Source organism: Nerophis lumbriciformis, linkage group LG27, assembly GCF_033978685.3.
Source record: "Nerophis lumbriciformis linkage group LG27, RoL_Nlum_v2.1, whole genome shotgun sequence".
Classification (NCBI taxonomy): domain Eukaryota; kingdom Metazoa; phylum Chordata; class Actinopteri; order Syngnathiformes; family Syngnathidae; genus Nerophis; species Nerophis lumbriciformis.
This window is the reverse complement of record NC_084574.2, coordinates 34,458,210-34,484,352: the sequence shown is the minus strand read 5'-3', so window position 1 is coordinate 34,484,352 and position 26,143 is coordinate 34,458,210. Positions and strand designations below refer to the sequence as shown.

At 40.8% G+C, this 26,143-nt stretch overlaps 1 protein-coding gene across 1 annotated transcript; it reads right to left on the bottom strand.

Moving 5' to 3' along the window:
* Positions 1-1,620: 1,620 nt before the first annotated feature.
* On the bottom strand, positions 1,621-25,628 carry LOC133624296 (transcription factor MafK-like). Its single transcript, XM_061987770.2, has 3 exons — positions 25,370-25,628; positions 14,985-15,050; positions 1,621-2,846 (listed from the first exon to the last, which is right to left on the bottom strand). The coding sequence occupies exons 2-3, from the start codon at positions 15,018-15,020 to the stop codon at positions 2,373-2,375; spliced, it is 510 nt and encodes a 169-aa protein (XP_061843754.1). The 5' UTR covers positions 15,021-15,050; positions 25,370-25,628; the 3' UTR covers positions 1,621-2,372.
* Between the last annotated feature and the right edge of the window lie 515 nt (positions 25,629-26,143).

The window sequence follows — 26,143 nt, the reverse complement described above, 5'->3', positions numbered from 1 at the left end:
GAGTATGGGGTATCGGACTGTCTGATTGTGGCAGTCCGCTCCCTGTATGCTCAGTGCCAGAGCTTGGTCCGCATTGCCGGCAGTAAGTCGGACACGTTTCCAGTGAGGGTTGGACTCCGCCAAGGCTGCCCTTTGTCACCGATTCTGTTCATAACTTTTATGGACAGAATTTCTAGGCGCAGTCAAGGCGTTGAGGGGATCTGGTTTGGTGGCTGCAGGATTAGGTCTCTGCTTTTTGCAGATGATGTGGTCCTGATGGCTTCATCTGGCCAGGATCTTCAGCTTTCACTGGATCGGTTCGCAGCCGAGTGTGAAGCGACTGGGCTGAGAATCAGCACCTCCAAGTCCGAGTCCATGGTTCTCGCCCGGAAAAGGATGGAGTGCCATCTCCGGGTTGGGGAGGAGATCTTGCCCCAAGTGGAGGAGTTCAAGTACCTCGGAGTCTTGTTCACGAGTGAGGGAAGAGTGGATCGTGAGATCGACAGGCGGATCGGTGCGGCGTCTTCAGTAATGCGGACGCTGTATCGATCCGTTGTGGTGAAGAAGGAGCTGAGCCGGAAGGCAAAGCTCTCAATTTACCGGTCAATCTACGTTCCCATCCTCACCTATGGTCATGAGCTTTGGGTTATGACCGAAAGGACAAGATCACGGGTACAAGCGGCCGAAATGAGTTTCCTCCGCCGGGTGGCGGGGCTCTCCCTTAGAGATAGGGTGAGAAGCTCTGCCATCCGGGGGGAGCTCAAAGTAAAGCCGCTGCTCCTCCACATCGAGAGGAGCCAGATGAGGTGGTTCGGGCATCTGGTCAGGATGCCACCCGAACGACTCCCTAGGGAGGTGTTTAGGGCACGTCCAACCGGTAGGAGGCCACGGGGAAGACCCAGAACACGTTGGGAAGACTATGTCTCCCGGCTGGCCTGGGAACGCCTCGGGGTCCCACAGGAAGAGCTAGACGAAGTGGCTGGGGAGAGGGAAGTCTGGGCTTCCCTGCTTAGGCTGCTGCCCCCGCGACACAACCTCGGATAAGCGGAAGAAGATGGATGGATGGATGGACAACGTGCCAACTTCACTGGTTTTGGGGTTTGTATATATACAACATGAGTTCACTCGTTAATTTTGACAGCTATTTACATTGTAGATTGTCACTGAAGGCATCAAAACTATGACACCTGTGAAGTGAAAACCATGTCAGGTCTACCTCTTGAAGTTCATCGAGAGAATGCCAAGAGTGTGCAAAGCAGTAATCAGAGCAAAGGGTGGCTATTTTGAAGAAACTAGAATATAAAATATGTATTCATTTATTTCACCTTTTTTGTTTTAAAGTACATAACTCTACATGTGTTCATTCATAGTTTTGATGCCTTCAGTGACAATCTACAATGTAAATAGTCATGAAAATAAAGAAAACGCATTGAATGAGAAGGTGTGTCCAAACTTTTGGCCTGTATTGTGTATACATAAATGATATATATATATATATATATATATATATATATATATATATATATATATATATATATATATATATATATATATATATATATATATATATATATATAATCAGTGAACTCATGTTATTAATCACAAAAAATTATTGCCATAATCATGTATAGACGCAATTTAATGAAGTATCCTCTACTTTAACCTGAAAGCAAGTTGTTGTTGTTGTACGGTCAGTCATCAGGTCAATGCATGTGTCAGTGATGATGTGCTCTATAGCAAATTTCCCTTCAAAATAAACCCTCACTGTACTGTAGATAAAATTGTGACCAATTGATCAACAAATAAATGACATTTTACTCAAATGCATTTAAGTAAAACATTTGGGAATTATTCCTGTATGACAATTTGACAATAAGAATTGCATTTGTGAAAAAATATTGGGCTCTTTTAAGTTGATTCAAATTATGCAAGTAATAACCTGTGATGAATTATGATTAATCCAAATTGTCATCGGATCTTTCCTCACTTCAGCATGGTGCCTCACCTGCGCTAACTTCAGGGAGGTCTGTTTCTTCATGTACACTGACTTCAGGTAGGCATGGTCTTTCATGTACACTGAATTCAGGTAGGCATGGTCCTTCACCTGCGCTAACTTCAGGTAGGCATGGTCCTTCACCTGCGTTAACTTCAGGTAGGTATGGTCCTTCACCTGCGCTGACTTCAGGTAGGTACACTTCAAGTACACTGACTACAGGTGTTAATGGTTCTTCATGTACACTGAATTCAGGTAGGTATGGTCTTTCACTTGTGCTGAGATTAGGTAGGTATGGTTCCTCACCTGCACAGATTTCAGGTAGGTGTCCATGGGTGAATGCTGAAGGAGGAAAGGTGAAAAACACATCCCTCAAAACCCTCAAATCAACCTATTCCCCTCAAGACCGTGCATCTGCTTTTGACTTGACTATTGTAATCACGCTTGTCGCCGTTGCCACCTTTCCTGGTATGAGTTGACCAATGATAGACGACGCTACCCCTCCCACGCCAGCCCTGAATCCGACCCCCACACTGGGGTTCCTGGCCACGGTCCTGGCAAAGGTCTGTAAGGCGTCATACTTAGACCTGAGAGTGTCCAACTCCTGACGCATGGAAGCATTCTCATTGGCCAGTTTGTCCACTTCTTCTTGCAGCAGCGCCTTCTGATTTTCCAGCTCTTCCTTTTGAGAGACTCGCTTTACCCGGCAGCTGGCGGCATAGCCTCGATTCTTCAGGGTGCGTCGACGCTGCTTCAGTTGTAGGATCTCTTCCTTGGAGAGTCCTCGGAAGTGCTGGTTGAGCTCACGCACCGACATGATCACCAGTTCGTCGTCTGTCAAGCTGGTGCCATTCTCACCTGGCTCTCGTTTGACCTGCAAAAAGATGAATATATAATATATCAATCAGTAGTACATATGTATCAATAACACCTATGCTGTACAGCCTCAAATCAACTGAAAAAAGAAAAAGTTTAATATATGGATACGTTTTTTCTATTATTCGGGTCCAGTTCAGGCTTTCCAGTGTGCATTGACTTCCTCCTGTACCCAGGGGTTCCCAGGCCAGCTGTGAGACATAATCCCTCCAGCATGTCCTAGGTCTACTCTTGCAGCTGGGTATTCTCAGAACACCTCACCAGGGAGGCTTCCAGGTGGCATTCGGACTAGATACCCAAGCTACCTCAACTGGCTCCTTTCGACTCAAAAAAGCAATGGTTTTACTCAGAGTTCCCCCCGTATGATGAAGTTCCTCATACTATTTCTCAGAGTGAGTCTATTGACCAGCTACAGAGAAAACTCATTTCGGCCCTTTGTATCCGTGATCTTGCTCTCTTGGTCACCACCCAAAGTTCTTGATCATACCTGAAGATAGTAATCTAGATTGACTGATAATGGAGAACTTTGCCTTCTGGCTTAGGTCGCTTTTCAACCGCAGTACTGCAGACCCCGCGCCAATTCACCAGCCAATCTCGCACTCATCAACAAAATAACGAGATACTTGAACTCCTCCACCTAGGGCAAGAACAAATTATAAACAAAATTGGTGACAAAGTGCAGCCTTGGCAGAGGCAGGCTCGACTTACTGCTGACAATGGGAAACAAGCTCCTATTCTGGTTGTACAAGGATCGGATAGCACGCAGGAGCATACCATGAATCTCGTACTCCTGGAGCACCCCAAATGGATACAGCTCTAGAATGCCTATTTAAATACCCCAAAGCACACGTTGGGAAAAATCCCATACACCCTCCAGTACTCTTACAATGGTGTAGGAATGGTAAAGTTCCACAACCAGGACAAAAAACGCATTGCACCTCTTGTAGTAAGTGTGATTATTAAGCATGTGCATGGAAGTGATTTCTTAATCAATAATGACAGTGAATAAATCATATATGTGTTATGTTAATAAATACAAGTATGTGTTGTTGTATACAAAGTATTCCATTATCATGGTTTGTTGATAAGTATTTTTTATGGATACATGTATTCTATCCTCAGTGATATTTGTTGTCAACGCAGGTTTCACGCCAACAAACTAAAGTCCACAGACTTATGACGGTTCCGGTTCACCGTGCGTGACTGCTCGCTGACTGCTCGCTGTTTCGAAAAAGCTAAGTATCGTTCTATTTGTGTGCTTTTAAATTGTTTTGCAGCTTTCTTTATTACTTTCTCAACATATTTAGTAGTACTATTTAACTTGCAAATCACCCGATCTCTGTCTCTCCACCCCTCCCGCAGCTAGCTAGCAGCTAGCTGCTAAGCTAATGAAGCTAGCGCGGAGAAAGGCGTCGCCGGGCGCCGGTCAGAAGGAGTCTACTCCTGCACACCGTGACCAGGACTTCTCGGAAGACAGCAGGAACTTCACTCGGTGACAGAAAACACCGTGAGTATGGCTTCCTGCGCGTCTTGCACCTTACTCACGGAGAGGCTGGCTCTGCTAGAGGGCCGTGTCCGCCAGTTAGAGCAGAGTAATCTCGTAACTTTAGATGTTGCGGACACATCTGCTAGCGTTAGCTGTAGCGAGCTAACTAGCCCAGCCTGTAGCAGTCCTAAGCGGCCTATAAGCTACGGTGTACCGGTTGAGACGCATAATAGATTTAGCTCTTTAGCTAGTCCTACACCCCAGTCTACCGGGCACCACACCTTAGTCATAGGGGACTCCATCACCCGAAACATAAAGCTTAGCAAACCAGCCACAATTAAGTGCATCCCGGGGGCCCGAGCACCTGACATTGAGGCTAATCTTAGGGAGCTAACTCGCAACAGGCCTAGTAAACACGTACGACAGGCTAATCGCACCACTAGTTATGCGAATATAGTTGTACACGTTGGCTCCAATGACACTAGAATGAGACAGTCAGAGATTACAAAGAGAAACATAGCCAGGACTTGTGATCTCGCTAGAAAGATGTCCAGGCATCGAGTAATTGTCTCTGGCCCCCTGCCTGCGAGAGGCAATGATGAGAGATATAGCAGATTAGTCTCGCTTAACAAGTGGCTGGCTAGCTTCTGTAGACAACAGGGACTAACGTTTATTGATAATTGGCCCTCTTTCTGGGGCAAACCAGGCTTGCTGATGAGGGACGGCCTTCACCCTAACCAGGAAGGCGCCATCATCCTGTCTAAGAATATAGACTACTGTTTAAGTCACATTTGACTAACTACACTAGAGCAAGCCCGGTCACAGGCAATTACAGAGCCTGCTAGTCCGGGTGAGGAGTCAGTTAAGCTAGAACTAGCCACCGCCAGGCTGGATAATTCCTGTACGCATAGCAATTCTCTTAGAATAAGACACAACTCACATAATGTGTTTTCTGTTGTGAATGTGTTAGAGGTAGATATGCATTCTACTGAGGTGGCAAATCATGATGCGTTCAGTCTATCGCAGCATCAAGCAAACAATCTGAAAATTCCCGTCGTATCAATTCCTAGATATGGTCGAAACTATTTAAAGTGCACTACGTATAATAAACGCAACATTATTAATATTTCTACTACGGATAATTTAAACAAAAACTCGTCAAAACAGCCCAATACTTATAATATGGGCTTTTTAAACATAAGATCATTGTCTCCCAAAACGTTATTAGTTAATGAGGTCATTAGAGACAACAATCTTAACGTCATTGGTCTTAGCGAAACCTGGCTCAAACCAGACAAATTTTTTGCGCTAAATGAGGCATCTCCTCCTAACTATACGAATGCGCATATTGCCCGTCCCCTTAAAAGGGGTGGGGGGGTCGCACTAATATACAATGAAAACTTTAACCTTACCCCTAACCTAAATAATAAATACAAATCGTTTGAGGTGCTTACTATGAGGTCTGTCGCACCGCTGCCTCTCGATATGGCTGTTATCTACCGCCCCCCAGGGCCCTACTCGGACTTTATTAATGAATTCTCAGAGTTCGTTGCTGATCTAGTGACGTACGCAGACAATATAATCATAACGGGGGACTTTAATATCCATATGAATACCCCATCGGACCCTCAGTGCGTGGCGCTCCAGACTATAATTGATAGCTGTGGTCTTACACAAATAATAAATGAACCTACGCATCGCAACGGCAATACGATAGATCTAGTGCTGGTCAGGGGTGTCACCACCTCCAAAGTTATGGTACTCCCGTATACTAAAGTAATGTCCGATCATTACCTTATAAAATTCGAAGTTCTGACTCATTGTCAACAAACTAATAATAATAATAACTGCTATAGCAGCCGCAACATTAATGCCGCCACAACGATGACTCTCGCTGACCTACTGCCTTCGGTAATGGCACCATTCCCAAATTATGTCGGCTCTATTGATAACCTCACTAACAACTTTGACAATGCCCTGCGCAAAACCATTGATAGTATAGCACCGCTAAAACAAAAAAGGGCCCCTAAAAGGCGCACCCCATGGTTTACAGAGGAAACCAGAGCTCATAAATTATCATGTAGAAAGTTGGAACGCAAATGGCGCGCGACCAAGCTTGAGGTTTTCCATCAAGCATGGAGTGATAGTTTAATATCGTATAAACGCATGCTTACCTTAGCTAAAGCTAAATATTACTCAAATCTCATCCGCCTCAACAAAAACGACCCTAAATTTTTGTTTAGTACAGTAGCATCGCTAACCCAACAAGGGACTCCTCCCAATAGCTCCACCCACTCGGCAGATGACTTTATGAATTTCTTTAATAAGAAAATTGAACTCATTAGAAAGGAGATTAAAGACAACGCATCCCAGCTACAACTGAGTTCTATGAACACAGATACAACTGTATCTACGACGGATACTGCAATACAAAATAGTCTCTCTCTTTTTGATGAAATAACATTAGAGGAACTATTACAGCGTGTAAGTGGGATAAAACAAACAACATGTTTACTTGACCCACTTCCTGGGAAACTTATCAAGGAGCTTTTTGTATTATTAGGTCCATCAGTGCTAAATATTATAAACGTATCACTTTCCTCTGGCACTGTTCCCCTAGCATTCAAGAAAGCGGTTATTCATCCTCTGCTCAAAAGACCTAACCTTGATCCTGACCTCATGGTAAACTACCGACCGGTGTCCCACCTTCCCTTTATTTCGAAAATCCTCGAAAAAATTGTCGCACAGCAGCTAAATGAACACTTAGTGTCTAACAATCTCTGTGAACCTTTTCAATCCGGTTTCAGGGCAAATCACTCTACGGAGACAGCCCTCGCAAAAATGACTAATGATCTACTGCGAACGATGGATTCTGATGCGTCATCTATGTTGCTGCTTCTTGATCTTAGCGCTGCTTTCGATACCGTCGATCATAATATTTTATTAGAGCGTATCAAAACACGTATTGGTATGTCAGACTTAGCTTTGTCGTGGTTTAACTCTTATCTTACTGACAGGATGCAATGCGTCTCCCATAATAATGTGACTTCGGACTATGTTAAGGTAACATGCGGAGTTCCTCAGGGTTCGGTTCTTGGCCCTGCACTCTTTAGTATTTACATGCTGCCGCTAGGCGACATCATACGCAAATACGGTGCTAGCTTTCATTGTTATGCTGATGACACCCAACTCTACATGCCCCTAAAGCTGACCAACACGCCGGATTGTAGTCAGCTGGAGGCGTGTCTTAATGAAATTAAACAATGGATGTCCGCTAACTTCTTGCAACTCAACGCCAAGAAAACGGAAATGCTGATTATCGGTCCTGCTAAACACCGACATTTATTTAATAATACCACCTTAACATTTGACAACCAAACAATTACACAAGGCGAATCAGTAAAGAATCTGGGTATTATCTTCGACCCAACTCTCTCGTTTGAGTCACACATTAAGAGTGTTACTAAAACGGCCTTCTTTCATCTCCGTAATATCGCTAAAATTCGTTCTATTTTATCCACTAGCGACGCTGAGATCATTATTCATGCGTTCATTACGTCTCGTCTCGACTACTGTAACGTATTATTTTCGGGGCTCCCTATGTCTAGCATTAAAAAATTACAGTTGGTACAAAATGCGGCTGCTAGACTTTTGACAAGAACAAGAAAGTTTGATCATATTACGCCTATACTGGCTCACCTGCACTGGCTTCCTGTGCACTTAAGATGTGACTTTAAGGTTTTACTACTTACGTATAAAATACTACACGGTCTAGCTCCGTCCTATCTTGTCGATTGCATTGTACCATATGTCCCGGCAAGAAATCTGCGTTCAAAGAACTCCGGCTTATTAGTGATTCCCAGAGCCCCAAAAAAGTCTGCGGGCTATAGAGCGTTTTCTATTCGGGCTCCAGTACTATGGAATGCCCTCCCGGTAACAATTAGAGATGCTACCTCAGTAGAAGCATTTAAGTCCCATCTTAAAACTCATTTGTATACTCTAGCCTTTAAATAGCCCCCCTGTTAGACCAGTTGATCTGCCGTTTCTTTTCTTTTCTCCTCTGCTCCCCTTTTCCTTGAGGGGGTGGGGGGGCACAGGTCCGGTGGCCATGGATGAAGTGCTGGCTGTCCAGAGTCGGGACCCGGGGTGGACCGCTCGCCTGTGCATCGGCAGGGAACATCTCTGCGCTGCTGACCCGTCTCCGCTCGGGATGGTGTCCTGCTGGCCCCACTATGGACTGGACTCTTACTATTATGTTGGATCCACTATGGACTGGACTCTCACAATATTATGTCAGACCCACTCGACATCCATTGCTTTCGGTCTCCCCTAGAGGGGGGGGGTTACCCACATATGCGGTCCTCTCCAAGGTTTCTCATAGTCATTCACATCGACGTCCCACTGGGGTGAGTTTTTCCTTGCCCGTATGTGGGCTTTGTACCGAGGATGTCGTTGTGGCTTGTGCAGCCCTTTGAGACACTTGTGATTTAGGGCTATATAAATAAAGATTGATTGATTGATTGATTGATGACTGTCACGGCGCGGATTCGAACCCGTGTCTCTCTTAATTCTGAGTGTCACAATTCCTCTTCTGGCTGCTCGCTCGGACACGCCCCCGCTCAGGCTGGGCAGCGACAAGGCTGCAGGCAATCACTCATCATCACACCTGGGCTTGACGAGAGGGAGCAGCATAAAGAGACAGCGAAGCCAGGAGACCTTTGCCAGAACGTAGCCAATCTCACCTGAGTAAGCATCACGTCTGGCACCTCTCCCTCGTTCCTTGCTCGCCTTCATTGTGCTCTTCCTCGTTCCTGTTTTGATGTCTTTTGTGTCTTCCACAGTGTTTTCCGCGATCGTGTCTTGCCTCACGACCTCCTCCCGGATTGTTGCTTGCCTTCCCCGATCCTTGACCACTGTTTGGACCCTGACATCGTTGCCTCTCTCCAGCCCCCGACTGCTTGCCTTCCTGCTGACTACCCCTTCGCCTTCCCCTTTGGATTCGACGAAAGATACATCCAACACGCACCGACAACACCCTCTGGTAAATTCTACATTGTTAATTCCACACATAGTCTGCATTCACTCACTAGTGGTAGCATACACTTCCCACACATTCATCAAAGGTTTAAATAAACCTTCAAAAACACAGTTCTGCCTTGGTGTCGCCTCCTTCCCTTTGCCTAGTACACAACAATGACGTTCAAAAGAAAGCAAAACTCTTCACCCAATGCCAACAACTACCTTCTTCTATTGCAACTAAGAGGGCTTTGATGGTTTGGCATTGGAATTGGCCTCAAATTCCCATGACTTTATGCAGCCTAATTGCGGACTTGCATACCAATCCTTTGAAGCTGACATCCAGTGGACAAACCTTGACTCTCCACTCGCGTTGCTTAGCGTCTGCTGCCAGCTTGGTGTACTTAAGGTACTTGCGTTCAAAGGCCTCCTACCAGGGGATAGTGAGCTTTATGATATAAAGTTGTAACAGTGAGAGATGCAACTTCAGTAAAAGCATTTAAGTCCCATCTTAAAACTCATGTATATATTCTTGCATATAAATAAACCCCTTTTTATACCAGTTGACCTGTCGCTTCTCTTGTATGCTCTGGCCCCTTATTCTGCGTGGAGAGGTTATCAGGTGGCCACGGATCAGTTTCCACAGAGGAGGCACTAGCTATTTTAAGTCAGGGTGGACCATAACTCTCTGCATCAGTTGGTGACGTCGCTGCGCTGCTGACTTGTCTGCATACAAGAGGATCCCCCTGTTGGCCGCCCTTTGTACTCTCACATTATGAACCGTACCCACCTGGAATCCATTGCACTGGTCACCCAGGTCACCTTAGATGAACCCTCTTGTAAATGCGAGGTGGAGTGTTGGAGGAGGCAAAACATTGTTTTTTGTCGGTATGGTCCCCGTTGTAGCTGTTAGGAACTTGAGTACATGGTTGTTCTGCCAGGTTTACTGGCCTTGTCACAGGCTTGTCTTGCAGCCAACCAGAATGTGTTTCAGGTTAGAAGGAAATTAACAGAGGGGCATGTTGGCCTTTTCTGTACCACTGATTAATGTTAAAGTGGGTAGGCAAGACAGTTGTACGTGGCTCGTAGGATGAAGCTGATGATGCCATGCCAATAGGCTCCCGTTCCATCTCATTCACAGTCCTTGCTCGACTTGTAAGACTGCCCCTGCAAATTTCACTTGCTTGCTCTTTTTGCCACACCTCCTCAACAATCAGGTATCGATGCTGAGCTGGAGCTACCTTATTCTAGGATGTTCTTACCCTCTCAAATAATGAGTCCTCCTCTCCCTTGTTGAACAAGGCCAACTATGTCTCTGTGCCTGAGAGCTGGATTTGCCTGCTGAGCAGCTGCAGTTGGGGTCTATTTCCTTCTGGTCACTGTGTAGAAGATGTATAGGCTAATCAAGATGGTGTCAATGTTATTTCCAACCTTTCTTTAGACATTTTAAACATTTCTGCAAGGTTGGAAACAGGTAGGTCCAAGACGCCTCTACAATAAAGCCTAATGTTGCTGAAGCATTTGGGGTGTTCCAGCCATTTATGGACAAACAAACTGACCAACCTCTTTGATAATGTTTGTATGGTCATCCTGTTCAACAGCAACCACACCTCACCCCCTTTGTTTGAATATCTCCTGCTACCTCCTGGAATACATCTGCATGGATGATGTATTCTTCTTGACTGGAGCTCCAAAGTTTTTTGCTCTATAGTTGTTGTTCAGGTCTCCCATTTGCTCCAGCTTCCTAACTGCAGTTTTCTGTTGTTCCAGGAAATGGCTGATGTCTCTGTCAATCGTTTCCCATTCCATTTTCTCAGAGGATTTCTGTCAATTGATTTGTGGTTTTCGCCCTTGGAGAGGGATGCGGAAGGCCAGGCTCGGTGGTTGGGGACCAGTACCGGTACCGGTCCGATACCGGTACCGGTAATTATACAATTACTTTTGAGAGATTTTACTGTCAGACGATCAAAAGTGCCACCTCCCATAATTTCTTAGCAAACTGATTTTGACACCTTATGACCGGTACTGGTCCGCGCACCGATTGGTACGAGGCCGCACAAGAAATTAAAAAAATTAAAAATTAAATAATTTTTTAAAATTTTTTTATTAAATCAACATAAAAAACACAATATATACATTATATATCAATATGGATCAATACAGTCTGCAGGGATACAGTCCGTAAGCACACATGACTTAATTTCTTTATGAAAAAAAAAAAAAAAAAAAAAATTAAATTCCCCCCCCCCGGTACGTGGAACAAATTTTCAAGCGTTGACCGGTCCGCAGCTACAAAAAGGTTGGGGACCACTGGTCTACATAACATGTAATGGTGGTTCTTTGGTCAAAATGTTGCATAGATTATGTTTTACAGACCGTCTTCAAGTCGCTGCCTGACCTTCGCTTCAGGATTTACGTGGCAGTCTGATAGTTTATATATCAATGATGAAATCTTAACATTGCAACAAATGCCAATACGGCCGGGTTAGCTTACTAAAGTGCAATTTTAAATTTCGCGCAAAATATCCTGCTGAAAAGGTCTCGGTATGATGACGCCGGCACGTGACGTCACGGATTGTGGAGGACATTTTGGGACAGCATGGTGGCCAGCTATTAAGTCGTCTGTTTTCATCACAAAATTCCACAGTATTCTGGACATCTGTGTTGGTGAATCTTTTGCAATTTGTTCAATGAACAATGGAGACAGCAAAGAAGAAAGCTGTAGGTGGGAAGCGGTGTATTGCGGCCGACTTCAGCAACACAAACACGGCCGGTGTTTCATTGTTTACATTCCCGAAAGATGATAGTCAAGCTTTACCATTGGCCTGTGGAGAACTGGGACAACAGAGACTCTTACCAGGAGGACTTTGAGTTGGATCCGCTAACTTCTTGCAACTCAACGCCAAGAAAACGGAAATGCTGATTATCGGTCCTGCTAGACACCGACATTTATTTAATAATACCACCTTAATATTTGACAACCAAACAATTACGCAAGGCGACTCGGTAAAGAATCTGGGTATTATCTTAGACCCAACTCTCTCCTTTGAGTCACACGTTAAGAGTGTTACTAAAACGGCCTACTTTCATCTCTATAATATCGCTAAAATTCGTTCTATTTTATCCACTAGTGACGCTGAGATCATTATTCATGCGTTCGTTACGTCTCGTCTCGATTACTGTAACGTATTATTTTCGGGTCTCCCTATGTCTAGCATTAAAAGATTGCAGTTGGTACAAAATGCGGCTGGTAGACTTTTGACAAGAACAAGAAAGTTTGATCATATTACGCCTATACTGGCTCACCTGCACTGGCTTCCTGTGCACTTAAGATGTGACTTTAAGGTTTTACTACTTACGTATAAAATACTACACGGTCTAGCTCCATCCTATCTTGCCGATTGTATTGTGCCATATGTGCCGGCAAGAAATCTGCGTTCAAAGAACTCTGGCTTATTAGTGATTCCCAAAGCCCAAAAAAAGTCTGCGGGCTATAGAGCGTTTTCTATTCGGGCTCCAGTACTATGGAATGCCCTCCCGGTAACAGTTAGAGATGCTACCTCAGTAGAAGCATTTAAGTTCCATCTTAAAACTCAATTGTATACTCTAGCCTTTAAATAGCCCCCCTGTTAGACCAGTTGATCTGCCGTTTCTTTTCTTTTCTCCTCTGCTCCCCCCTATCCCTTGTGGAGGGGGAGACACAGGTCCGGTGGCCATGGATGAAGTGCTGGCTGTCCAGAGTCGGGACCCGGGGTGGACCGCTCGCCTGTGCATCGGCTGGGAACATCTCTGCGCTGCTGACCCGTCTACGCTCGGTATGATCTCCTGCTGGCCCCACTATGGACTGGACTCTCACTGTTATGTTGGATCCACTATGGACTGGACTCACACAATATTATGTCAGACCCACTCGACATCCATTGCATTCGGTCTCCCCTGGGGGGGAGGCGGGGGGGGGGGGGGATTACCCACATATGCGGTCCTCTCCAAGGTTTCTCATAGTCATTCACGTCGACGTCCCACTTGGGTGAGTTTTTCCTTGCCCTTATGTGGGCTCTGTACCGAGGATGCTGTTGTGGCTTGTGCAGTCCTTTGAGACACTTGTGATTTAGGGCTATATAAATAAACATTGATTGATTGATTGATTGATTGACACGGTACCGTGAGTACGCATGCAGCTGCGGCTTCCAAACATTTGATCGCTTGCCCGTACGTGCGTGCCGCTACGTGCATGTCACGTACGTAACTTTGGGGACTTTGGGGAAATATATGTGCTGTATGAACTTTGGGGAGGTGAACGGAACTTTGGGCTGTGGGATTGAGTGTGTTGTGCAGTTGTTTGAGTTGTATTGGCGGGTTATATGGACGGGAGGGGGGAGGTGTTTGTTATGCTGGATCAATTTGTGGCATATTAAATATAAGCCTGGTTGTGTTGTGGCTAATAGAGTATACATATGTCTTGTGTTTATTTACTGTTTTAGTCATTCCCAGCTGAATATCAGGTCCCACCCGCCTCTCACAGCATCTTCCCTATCTGAATCGCTCCCACTGCCCTCTAGTCCTTCACTCTCACTTTCCTCATCCACGAATCTTTCATCCTCGCTCAAATTAATGGGGAAATCGTCGCTTTCTCGGTCCGAACCGCTCTAACTGCTGATGGCCATGATTGTAAACAATGTGCAGATGTGAGGAGCTCCACAACCTGTACGTCACGCTACTCGTCTGCTACTTCCGCATTTCAGTAGGCCTTTAAATAATAATGGAGCAGCATCACCTCATCCGTGGCTCACGAGTGCAACAACAACGCCGGAAATGTGTCCCGTGAAAAATCATCTGACCGAAACTCAGTAGCCTAGCGGTTAGAGTGTCCGCCCTGAGATCGGTAGGTTGTGGGTTCAAACCCCGGCCGAGTCATACCAGAGACTATAAAAATGGGACCCATTACCTCCCTGCTTGGCACTCAGTATCAAGGGTTGGAATTGGGGGTTAAATCACCAAAAATGATTCCCGGGCGCGGCCACCGCTGCTGCCCACTGCTCCCCTCACCTCCCAGGGGGTGATCAAGGGTGATGGGTCAAATGCAGAGAATAATTTCGCCACACCTAGTGTGTGTGTGACAATCATTGGTACTTTAACTTTAACTTTAACTTTAATAACTAAAGTTCCGTGGGTGAATTATGTAAACCCACTACACCAGTAATTTTAGCACTTCCATAGCAAGTCTACTGACCAATGTATATACTTGTTCTTATGCTATCTGAACTCACTATGTTCTCTGCTCGCTGTACATATCCTACCAAGTCAGACCTACACTGTTTCAATGTCCATTTCTCTGATGATGCTATTGTTGATGACTGAAGTGCTGATATCAACCAAACCCTCCTCATTCCACCCCCCGGATTGTAAATAATGTAAATAATTAAATGTATATAGTCTGATGATTAACTTGTGTGATGACTGTATTATGATGATAGTATGTATTTGTACCATGAACAAGTTGAAAAACTTATTCGAGTGTTACCATTTAGTGGTCAATTGTACGGAATATGTGAACTGTGCAATCTACTAATAAAAGTTTCAATCAATCAATCAATAGTGAGATAAATTAACTTTACGCTTTATGTTCTCTCTCACCTTTAAGGCTTTATTTCCTTTGTATGTCGTCGTCATGCCACAGGAACCTCCTCCTTCTTGCTACACCTACAAAAAACATCAACATTACTTTGATATAAATGTGCGCTTGAATTTTACCGCGTCATTGGCCATAATGCCCACAAAATTGACCAACATTTGTGGCAAGAACATGCCGTGACCGACCTTGACTTTTTACTTGTTAATGGACGAGGGATGCAACAATAAACAGCGTAATGATAATTTGCGATGGTTAGTAATACCGTATAATTTTCTAATGACCGAAAAACCTCCATTTATCTACAAGAACAAGGGTGACAAGGCTGTCTGTGGCAACATTAGGGACATTTCACTCCTTGCTGTTGCCGGTAAAGTTCTGGCAAAAGTGATGCTCCAGAGGCTGATTAATAACATCACTGAGTCGATAATGCCTGAATCACAGTGCGGGTTTAGAAAGAGTATGAGCACAGTGGACATGATTTTCACAGCTAGACAGCTGCAGGAAAAATGTAGGGAACAACATCAGGACCTATTCATGGCCTTTGTCGACCTCTCCAAAGCCTTCGACACTGTTCAGAGAGAACTTCTATGGGAAGTAATCCTCAAGTTTGGCTGTCCCATTAAGTTTGTTAACATCCTCCGTCAGTTTCATGATGGAATGACTGCTCGTGTGACCATAGGAGGTCAAGAGTCTTCCCCCTTCCCTGTACACATCCATTCATCCATCCATCCAAGGCAGGTGTGTGTACTAGCATCAGTGCTTTTCAACATCTTCTTGCTATGTGTTACCAAGATTCTCCACAAGGAGATTGAGGACAGCAGCGGTGTGACAGTGGACTTTCGTCGAGATGGCAACCTCTTTAATATCAGGAGGCTTCAGACTACCACCAAACTGCAGAGGGAAAGAATTGTTGAGATGCAGTACGCAGATGACTGTGTTCTTGTATCTCACAGCCCACAAGACCTCCAGTCTGTTCTTGCTGATGCGGTGAGAGCGTACAGCAGGATGGGACTGACCGTCAACACCAGCAAGACGGAAGTAGTTTGTCAGTGGAGCTCCAACAAGCCATCTACATCACCTGTCTTCACTGTTTCTGGAGAACAAATAGCAATCGTCCCATCCTTCAGATACCTGGGGAGCATTCTTTCTAATGACAACACTGTTGATAGTGAGGTCCAGAACAGGATCAAGCAGGCAGCGGCAGCTTTTGGGAGACTCAGGCGTCGGGTCTTCCAAAACAAGAACCTCCATCTCCATACAAAAATCTCTGTCTATCAAGCTATCTGCCTCACTACCCTCCTCTACAGCTGTGAAGCCTGGGTAACCTACAGCCGCCACATCAAGGCCCTAGAGCAGTTCCACATACGCTGCCTTCAGCGCATCCTGGGGATTACATGGCGTGATCGTGTGCCTCATTCTGAAATACTTTCAAAAACTAACTGCAGGAGTATTGAGGCCATGATCACCCTGCACCAACTACGATGGCGGGGCCACGTCGTAAGAATGCCCTCAGACCGCCTGCCTCGCAAAGTGTTATACGGCCAGCTACACCATGGTCGTCGCTCTGCTGGAGTGCAGAAGAAACGATATAAAGACCAGCTGAAGACTGCACTAAGGAAGTGTAAAATCAGACCGGAGGCCTTGGAGGGTGTGGCTGCTGATCGTAACACCTGACGTCAGCTGTGCCAGGATGGCACCCGCCTGCTGGAGGAGGATAGGACAGCCAGGAGACAGGAGAGAAGACTCAGGAGGAATACACCTACGCTTGCCGTTTCCTCCACCACCACCACCACCACATTTACATGCCCTACCTGCAGTAGGGTTTGTGTATCCAGGATAGGGCTATTCAGCCACCAACAAACTTTAAGTACTAAGTACTAAAATTGCTCACACGTTATTCACAGTGAGTATTTGAAGTGATGATTATGCAAATTAAGGAAGTGATAATAATGCAAATATTGTACAGAAGCGATGAACGGACACAATCAGCGTCAGAATACGTTTGTTGGTCAACAATGACACTTATTATTAGTAAACATTGCAAGCGAGACATTATTGTGACGCAAAGCAAAACAAAAAGGTAAAGTATTTTGTATTTTTTAAATAATTTAGTATATTTCACAGTATTTTTTGTATTAGTATGTTTATGAACATGTAAACATGATATGAACATATGAACATGAGATGAACATGATACAGTATGAACATGATATGAACATGATATGAACATATAAACATGATATGACCATATGAACATGATATGAACATAAAAACATATCAACATGATATGAATATGGAAAGAACATATGAACATGATATGAACATATGAACATGATGTGAACGTAATACAGTATGAACATGATATGAACATGATATGACCATATAAACATGATATGAACATATAAACATATGAACATGATACGAACATATAAACATGATATGAACATATGAACATGATATGAACATATAAACATGATATGAACATATAAACATGATATGAACATATGAACATGATATGAACATATAAACATGATATGAACATATGAACATGATATGAACATAAAAACATATGAACATGATATGAACATATAAACATGATATGAACATATGAACATGATATGAACATGATATGAACATGATATGAACATAACATATGAACATAAAAACGTATGAACATGATAGGATTATGGAAATAACATATGAACATGATATGAACATATGAACATGATATGAACGTTTTAAATGATATTACGATTAGATGAACATGATATGAACGTTTTAAATGATATTACGATTAGATGAACATGATATTGAAAGGATATAAACATGAAATAATTTAAAAATTATACGAACATGATAATAAATTATATGGACATATTGAATAGTACCAAAATAGTATGAATATGATATTAAATGATATGAACATATTAACATGATATCAACAAATCAAAATGATATGAACATATTATATGATATAAACATATTAAAATTAGAGATGTCCGATATTATCGGCCGATTAATGCTTTAAAATGTAATATCGGAAATTATCGGTATTGTTTTTTATTATCGGTATCGTTTTTGTTTTTTTTAATTAAATCCCATTTACACTCATTCACACTCATTCACACAAAAGGGTTGTTTCTTTCTGTTATTAATATTCTGCTTCCTACATTATATATCAATATATATCAATACAGTCTGCAAGGGATACAGTCCGTAAGCACACATGATTGTGCGTGCTGCTGGTCCACTAATAGTACTAACCTTTAACAGTTAATTTTACTAATTTTCATTAATTACTAGTTTCTATGTAACTGTTTTTATATTGTTTTACTTTCTTTTTTATTCAAGAAAATGTTTTTAATTTATTTATCTTATTTTATATTGTACATTTTAAAAAAAAGGACCTTATCTTCACCATACCTGGTTGTCCAAATTAGGCATAATAATGTGTTAATTCCACGACTGTATATATCAATATTGGTTGATATCGGTATCGGTTGATATCAGTATCGGTAAATAAAGAGTTTGACAATATCAGAATATCGGATATCGGCAAAAAGCCATTATCGGACATCCCTAATTAAAATGATATGAACATATTCAATATTACAATTATATGAACATAATATTAACATGCTATGAACATATTAAATATTACAATTAAATGAACATGATATTAACATGATAAGAACATATTAAATATTAAAATTATATGAACAAGATATTAACATGATATGAACATATTAAAATGATATGAACATATTAACATGATATGAATATGATAAGAAAAATATATGGACATGATATTAACATATTAAATTATATTAAAATTATATGAACATGATATTAAAACTATATCAACATAACATAATAAATGATATGAACAATCATAATGATATTAAATTGTATGAACATATTAACACGACATGAACACATTAAAATGAGATGAACATATTAAAATAACATGAACATGATAATAAAATGATATGACCATATTAAATATTAAAATTATATGAACATAATTATATGAACATATTGAATGATACCAAAATGGTATGACTATGATATTAAATGATATGAACATATTAACATGATATCAACACATCAAAATGATATGAACGTATTATGATATGAACATGACAATAAAATGATATTAATATATTAAATATTAAAATTATATTAACATATGAACACATTAAAATGATATGAACAATAATAAGAAAAGTATATGAACATATTAACATTAAATTATAATAAAGGATATTAACATTATATTAAAACTATATCAACATAATAATAACATAATAAATGTTATGAACATGAACATGATATGAACAATCTTTGATATGAACATATTAACATGACATGAACACATTAACATGAGATAAACATATTAAAATAACATGAACATAACAAAATATGAACATATTAAAATGATATGAACATGATAATAAATTATATGAACATATTAACATGATATGAAAACTATATCAACATGATAACATAATAAATTATATGTACATGATATGCACAATCTAAATGATATTAAATAATATGAACATGATAAAAACATATTCAAATTATATTAATATTTTCAAATTATATCAAAATGATATGAACATGATAACAAAATGATATGAACATTATATTTTGATTCTCATTGTTGCTTTTTATTTTTATTCTTATTGTAATATTTTTCTATTTTGTTTCCATTTATACCTCCATTATTTACTTTTTAAATTCGATCTCAATTCTGTACACTGCTGCTGGAATTTAAATTTTCCTGAGGGAACTCTCCTGAAGGAATCAATAAAGTACTATCTATCTATCTATAAGCACATATTGAATGATATGAACATGATAAAAAGATGTTAAAATGACGTGAATGTGATACGACCATATGAACATGATACAAACATGATATTAAACAGAGAGTTGCATGCTGTCAGCAACAAAGTTGTACTTTATTACACTTTTAGATGTTTATGTGCTTTGTTGGACTTAAAAAGACACAAAAACAGAAAAAGCACAAAAGTGAACTTTTGCTGTCACAAACGTGTACTGCCGACACTAGCTTGTGTAGTAATAATACACACTAGTACATAGCATAGGTAGCACGAATAAACACTAGTATATAGCTTGTGTAATATTATTACACACAAGTATATAGCTTGTGTAGTACGATTACACACTAGTATATAGCTTGTGTAGTACTATTACACACAAATATATTTCAATTTCTTTAATAAGAAAATTGAACTCATTAGAAAGGAGATTAAAGACAACGCATCCCAGCTACAACTGGGTTCTATGAACACAGATACAACTGTATCTACGACGGATACTGCAATACAAAATAGTCTCTCTCTTTTTGATGAAATAACATTAGAGGAACTATTACAGCGTGTAAGTGGGATAAAACAAACAACATGTTTACTTGACCCACTTCCTGGGAAACTTATCAAGGAGCTTTTTGTATTATTAGGTCCATCAGTGCTAAATATTATAAACTTATCACTTTCCTCTGGCACTGTTCCCCTAGCATTCAAGAAAGCGGTTATTCATCCTCTGCTCAAAAGACCTAACCTTGATCCTGACCTCATGGTAAACTACCGACCGGTGTCCCACCTTCCCTTTATTTCGAAAATCCTCGAAAAAATTGTCGCACAGCAGCTAAATGAACACTTAGTGTCTAACAATCTCTGTGAACCTTTTCAATCCGGTTTCAGGGTTAAATCACTCTACGGAGACAGCCCTCGCAAAAATGACTAATGATCTACTGCTAACGATGGATTCTGATACGTCATCTATGTTGCTGCTTCTTGATCTTAGCGCTGCTTTCGATACCGTCGATCATAATATTTTATTAGAGCGTATCAAAACACGTATTGGTATGTCAGACTTAGCTTTGTCGTGGTTTAACTCTTATCTTACTGACAGGATGCAATGCGTCTCCCATAATAATGTGACCTCGGACTATGTTAAGGTAACGTGCGGAGTTCCTCAGGGTTCGGTTCTTGGCCCTGCACTCTTTAGTATTTACATGCTGCCACTAGGCGACATCATACGCAAATACGGTGTTAGCTTTCATTGTTATGCTGATGACACCCAACTCTACATGCCCCTAAAGCTGACCAACACGCCGGATTGTAGTCAGCTGGAGGCGTGTCTTAATGAAATTAAACAATGGATGTCCGCTAACTTCTTGCAACTCAACGCCAAGAAAACGGAAATGCTGATTATCGGTCCTGCTAAACACCGACATTTATTTAATAATACCACCTTAACATTTGACAACCAAACAATTACACAAGGCGAATCAGTAAAGAATCTGGGTATTATCTTCGACCCAACTCTCTCGTTTGAATCACACATTAAGAGTGTTACTAAAACGGCCTTCTTTCATCTCCGTAATATCGCTAAAATTCGTTCTATTTTATCCACTAGCGACGCTGAGATCATTATTCATGCGTTCGTTACGTCTCGTCTCGACTACTGTAACGTATTATTTTCGGGTCTCCCTATGTCTAGCATTAAAAAATTACAGTTGGTACAAAATGCGGCTGCTAGACTTTTGACAAGAACAAGAAAGTTTGATCATATTACGCCTATACTGGCTCACCTGCACTGGCTTCCTGTGCACTTAAGAAGTGACTTTAAGGTTTTACTACTTACGTATAAAATACTACACGGTCTAGCTCCGTCCTATCTTGTCGATTGCATTGTACCATATGTCCCGGCAAGAAATCTGCATTCAAAGAACTCCGGCTTATTAGTGATTCCCAGAGCCCAAAAAAAGTCTGCGGGCTATAGAGCGTTTTCTATTCGGGCTCCAGTACTATGGAATGCCCTCCCGGTAACAATTAGAGATGCTACCTCAGTAGAAGCATTTAAGTCCCATCTTAAAACTCATTTGTATACTCTAGCCTTTAAATAGCCCCCCTGTTAGACCAGTTGATCTGCCGTTTCTTTTCTTTTCTCCTCTGCTCCCCTTTTCCTTGAGGGGGGGGGGGGCACAGGTCCGGTGGCCATGGATGAAGTGCTGGCTGTCCAGAGTCGGGACCCGGGGTGGACCGCTCGCCTGTGCATCGGCTGGGAACATCTCTGCGCTGCTGACCCGTCTCCGCTCGGGATGGTGTCCTGCTGGCCCCACTATGGACTGGACTCTTACTATTATGTTGGATCCACTATGGACTGGACTCTCACAATATTATGTCAGACCCACTCGACATCCATTGCTTTCGGTCTCCCCTAGAGGGGGGGGGGGTTACCCACATATGCGGTCCTCTCCAAGGTTTCTCATAGTCATTCACATCGACGTCCCACTGGGGTGAGTTTTTCCTTGCCCGTATGTGGGCTTTGTACCGAGGATGTCGTTGTGGCTTGTGCAGCCCTTTGAGACACTTGTGATTTAGGGCTATATAAATAAAGATTGATTGATTGATTGATATATAGCTTGTGTAGTACGATTACACAAAAGTATATAGCTTGTGTTATACTATTACACACAAGTATATAACTTGTGTAGTACGATTACACGCTAGAATATAGCTTGTGTAATACTATTACACACAAATATATAGCTTGTGTAGTAATAATACACAATAGTACATAGCATGAGTAGCACGAATAAACACTAGTATATAGCTTGTGCAATACTATTACACACAAGTATATAGCTTGTGTAGTACGATTACACGCTAGAATATAGCTTGTGTAATACTATTACACACAAATATATAGCTTGTGGAGTACGATTACACACTAGTACATAGCTTGTGTAGTACGATTACAAACACATACTAGTGTGTAATCGTACTTGTATTAGTACTACACAATACTAGTAATACTACTACTACTAATAATAATACAAGTGTGTAATAGTATTACACAAGCTATAGAGCTTGTGTAATACTATTACACACAAGTATATAGCTTGTGTAGTACGATTACACACTAGTATATAGCTTGTGTAGTACTATTACAAACAAATATATAGCTTGTGTAGTACGATTAAACACAAGTATATAGCTTGTGTAATACTATTACACACAAGTATATAGCTTGTGTAGTACGATTACACACTAGTATATAGCTTGTGTAGTACTATTACAAACAAATATATAGCTTGTGTAGTACGATTAAACACAAGTATATAGCTTGTGTAATACTATTACACACAAGTATATAGCTTGTGTAGTACGATTACACGCTAGAATATAGCTTGTGTAATACTATTACACACTAGTATATAGCTTGTGTAGTACAATTACAGACAGTGTATGGCTTGTGTAGTATTATTACACACATTGTATGGTTTGTGTAGTACTATTACCCACAGTATATAGCTTATGTAGTAATATTACACAGTGTATGGCATGTGTAGTACTATTACACACAGTATATAGTTAGTGTAGTACTATTACACATTAGTATATAGCTTGTGTATTACTATTACACACTAGTATATATACCTTGTGTAGTACTATTACACATTAGTATATGGCTTGTGTAGTACTTATACATGGGATATGGCTTGTATAGACTTAATACAGGTAATATATGGCTTGTGTAATACTAATACACATAATATATGGCTTGTGTAGTACTACTACACACAGTATATGGCTTGTGTAGTACGAATACACACTACTGTATGGCTTGTGTAGTACAAATACACACTACTATATGGCTTGTGTAGTACTATTACATATTAGTATATGGCTTGTGTGGTACTAATACTTAGTATATGACTTGTGTAGTACTAAAACACTTAGTATATGACTTACATAGTATTCAAATACTTGTGTAGTACTAATACCCTAGTATATGACTTGTGTAGTACTAATACACACTAGTATATGACTTGTGTAGTACTAATACAGGTACTATATGGCTTGTGTAGTACTAATACTCACTAGTATATGGCTTGTGTAGTACTAATACACATAGTATATGACATGTGTAGTACTAATACACATATGTACTATGTGTATTAGTACTACACAAGCCATGTATTGTGTAGTAGTACTACACAAGCCATATAGTACCTGTATTAGTACTACACAAGCTATATACTATGTATTAGTACTCAACAAGTCATATACTGTGTATTAGTACTACACAAATCAGTATATGACTTGTACTACACAAGTCAGTATATGACTTGTGTAGTACTAATACACAGTATATGACTTGTTGAGTACTAATACATAGTATATAGCTTGTGTAGTACTAATACAGGTACTGTATGGCTTGTGTAGTACGAATACACACTACTATATGGCTTGTGTAGTACTATTACATATTAGTATATGGCTTGTGTGGTACTAATACTTAGTATATGACTTGTGTAGTACTAAAACACTTAGTATATGACTTACATAGTATTCAAATACTTGTGTAGTACTAATACCCTAGTATATGACTTGTGTAGTACTAATACACAGTATATGACTTGTTGAGTACTAATACATAGTATATAGCTTGTGTAGTACTAATACAGGTACTGTATGGCTTGTGTAGTACTACTACACAATATATGGCTTGTGTAGTACTATTACACATTAGTATATGACATGTGTAGTACTAAAATACTTAGTACATGACTTGCATAGTATTAAAATACTAGGTATAGGAGTTGTGTAGTACTAATACTCACAAGTATATGACTTGTGTAGTACTAATACAGGTACTATATGGCTTGTGTAGTACTAATACTCACTAGTATATGACTTGTGTAGTACTAATACAGATATGGCTTGTGTAGTATTAATACTCACTAGTATATGGCTTGTGTAGTATTAAAATACTTAGTATAGGACTTGTGTAGTACTAATACAGGTACTATATGGCTCGTGTAGTACTAATACATGTACTATATGGCTCGTGTAGTACTAATACTAACGAGTATATGACTTGTGTAGTACTAATACTCTAGTAAATGACTTGTGTAGTACTAATACAGGTACTATATGGCTCGTGTAGTACGAATACGAGTATATGGCTTGTGTAGTACTACTAATACACATAGTATATGACTTGTGTAGTACTAATACACAGTATATGGCTTGTTGAGTACTAATACACTGAAATACTTGGGTCGAGAAGCAGACCCAACATATGACTTGTGTAGTATAGTACTAATACACACAGTACATGGCATGTAGAGTATTAATACACGGTAGTAGAAGTACTAGGTTCGAGAAGCAGGCCCAACAGGTTGTGATGATTTAGCACTTTAAATGCTTATATTGCGCTTTGAATCACGTCAACGCGCAATATTGACATATTTATATCGATAAACATACATACGCATACTCAGCAGAAACACATTCATTTAGCACTTTTCCACATTTTAAATGCAATTTAAACGCTGACTCACCAGAATGGAAACCGGCGCCTCTTGAAATAATGTTTCAATGTTCAACGTTGGTGTAGTGAAGTGTCCAAATTTGTACTTCCGGTCAAATATAGCCACCATACACGTAATATTTTTATACCACTGTATACACCTATATAATACCGTATACACCTACATAGTACCGTATACATCTATATAGTACCGTATACACCTATATAGTACCGTATACACCTATATAGTACTGTATTAATCTAGTATCCTTCCTCGCTTGTTTTCTTGTGTTCAGACCACACGTCAGCTGTTTGGGTCACGTGCTTTCATTCATCCAAACACTACGTCATCTGCTCTTAAAGAGACACGACCCACTAATAGTACTACTACAGTATTATTACGACTATTTCAACTACCACAGTATTACTACACACAAGTGCTATGACTAAATACAAGTATTTTGACTACTTCAGAATCAGAATCAGAATCAGCTTTATTGTCATTACGCAAGGTAACGAGATTGAGGCCATTCCATACAGTGCGATGTGTGCATGCTAGAAAAACAATGTGCAAATATATAACAATTTAAAAAATGTAGAAGTGCAATGAGTATGGTGTGAAATGAATATATACATGAAAAAACAAAACAAAAACAGGGAATGGGTTATTGCACCGAAGAGAAGGCAGTTATGAGGGACAATGGGGCAGTCCGTTCAGGATGGTTATGGCCCTGGGGAAGAAGCTGTTCTTTAGCCTGTTTGTTTTGGTTTTAATGCACCTGTAGCGCTTCCCAGAGGGCAGCAG

Bases quoted from the DNA above. Each gene is read 5' to 3' on its own strand.
- LOC133624296 (XM_061987770.2), bottom strand. From the start codon at position 15,020: ATGACGACGACATACAAAGGAAATAAAGCCTTAAAG. The intron at 2,847-14,984 runs GTGAGAGAGAAC...ATCTTTTTGCAG, and splicing joins AAGGAAATAAAGCCTTAAAG to GTCAAACGAGAGCCAGGTGA.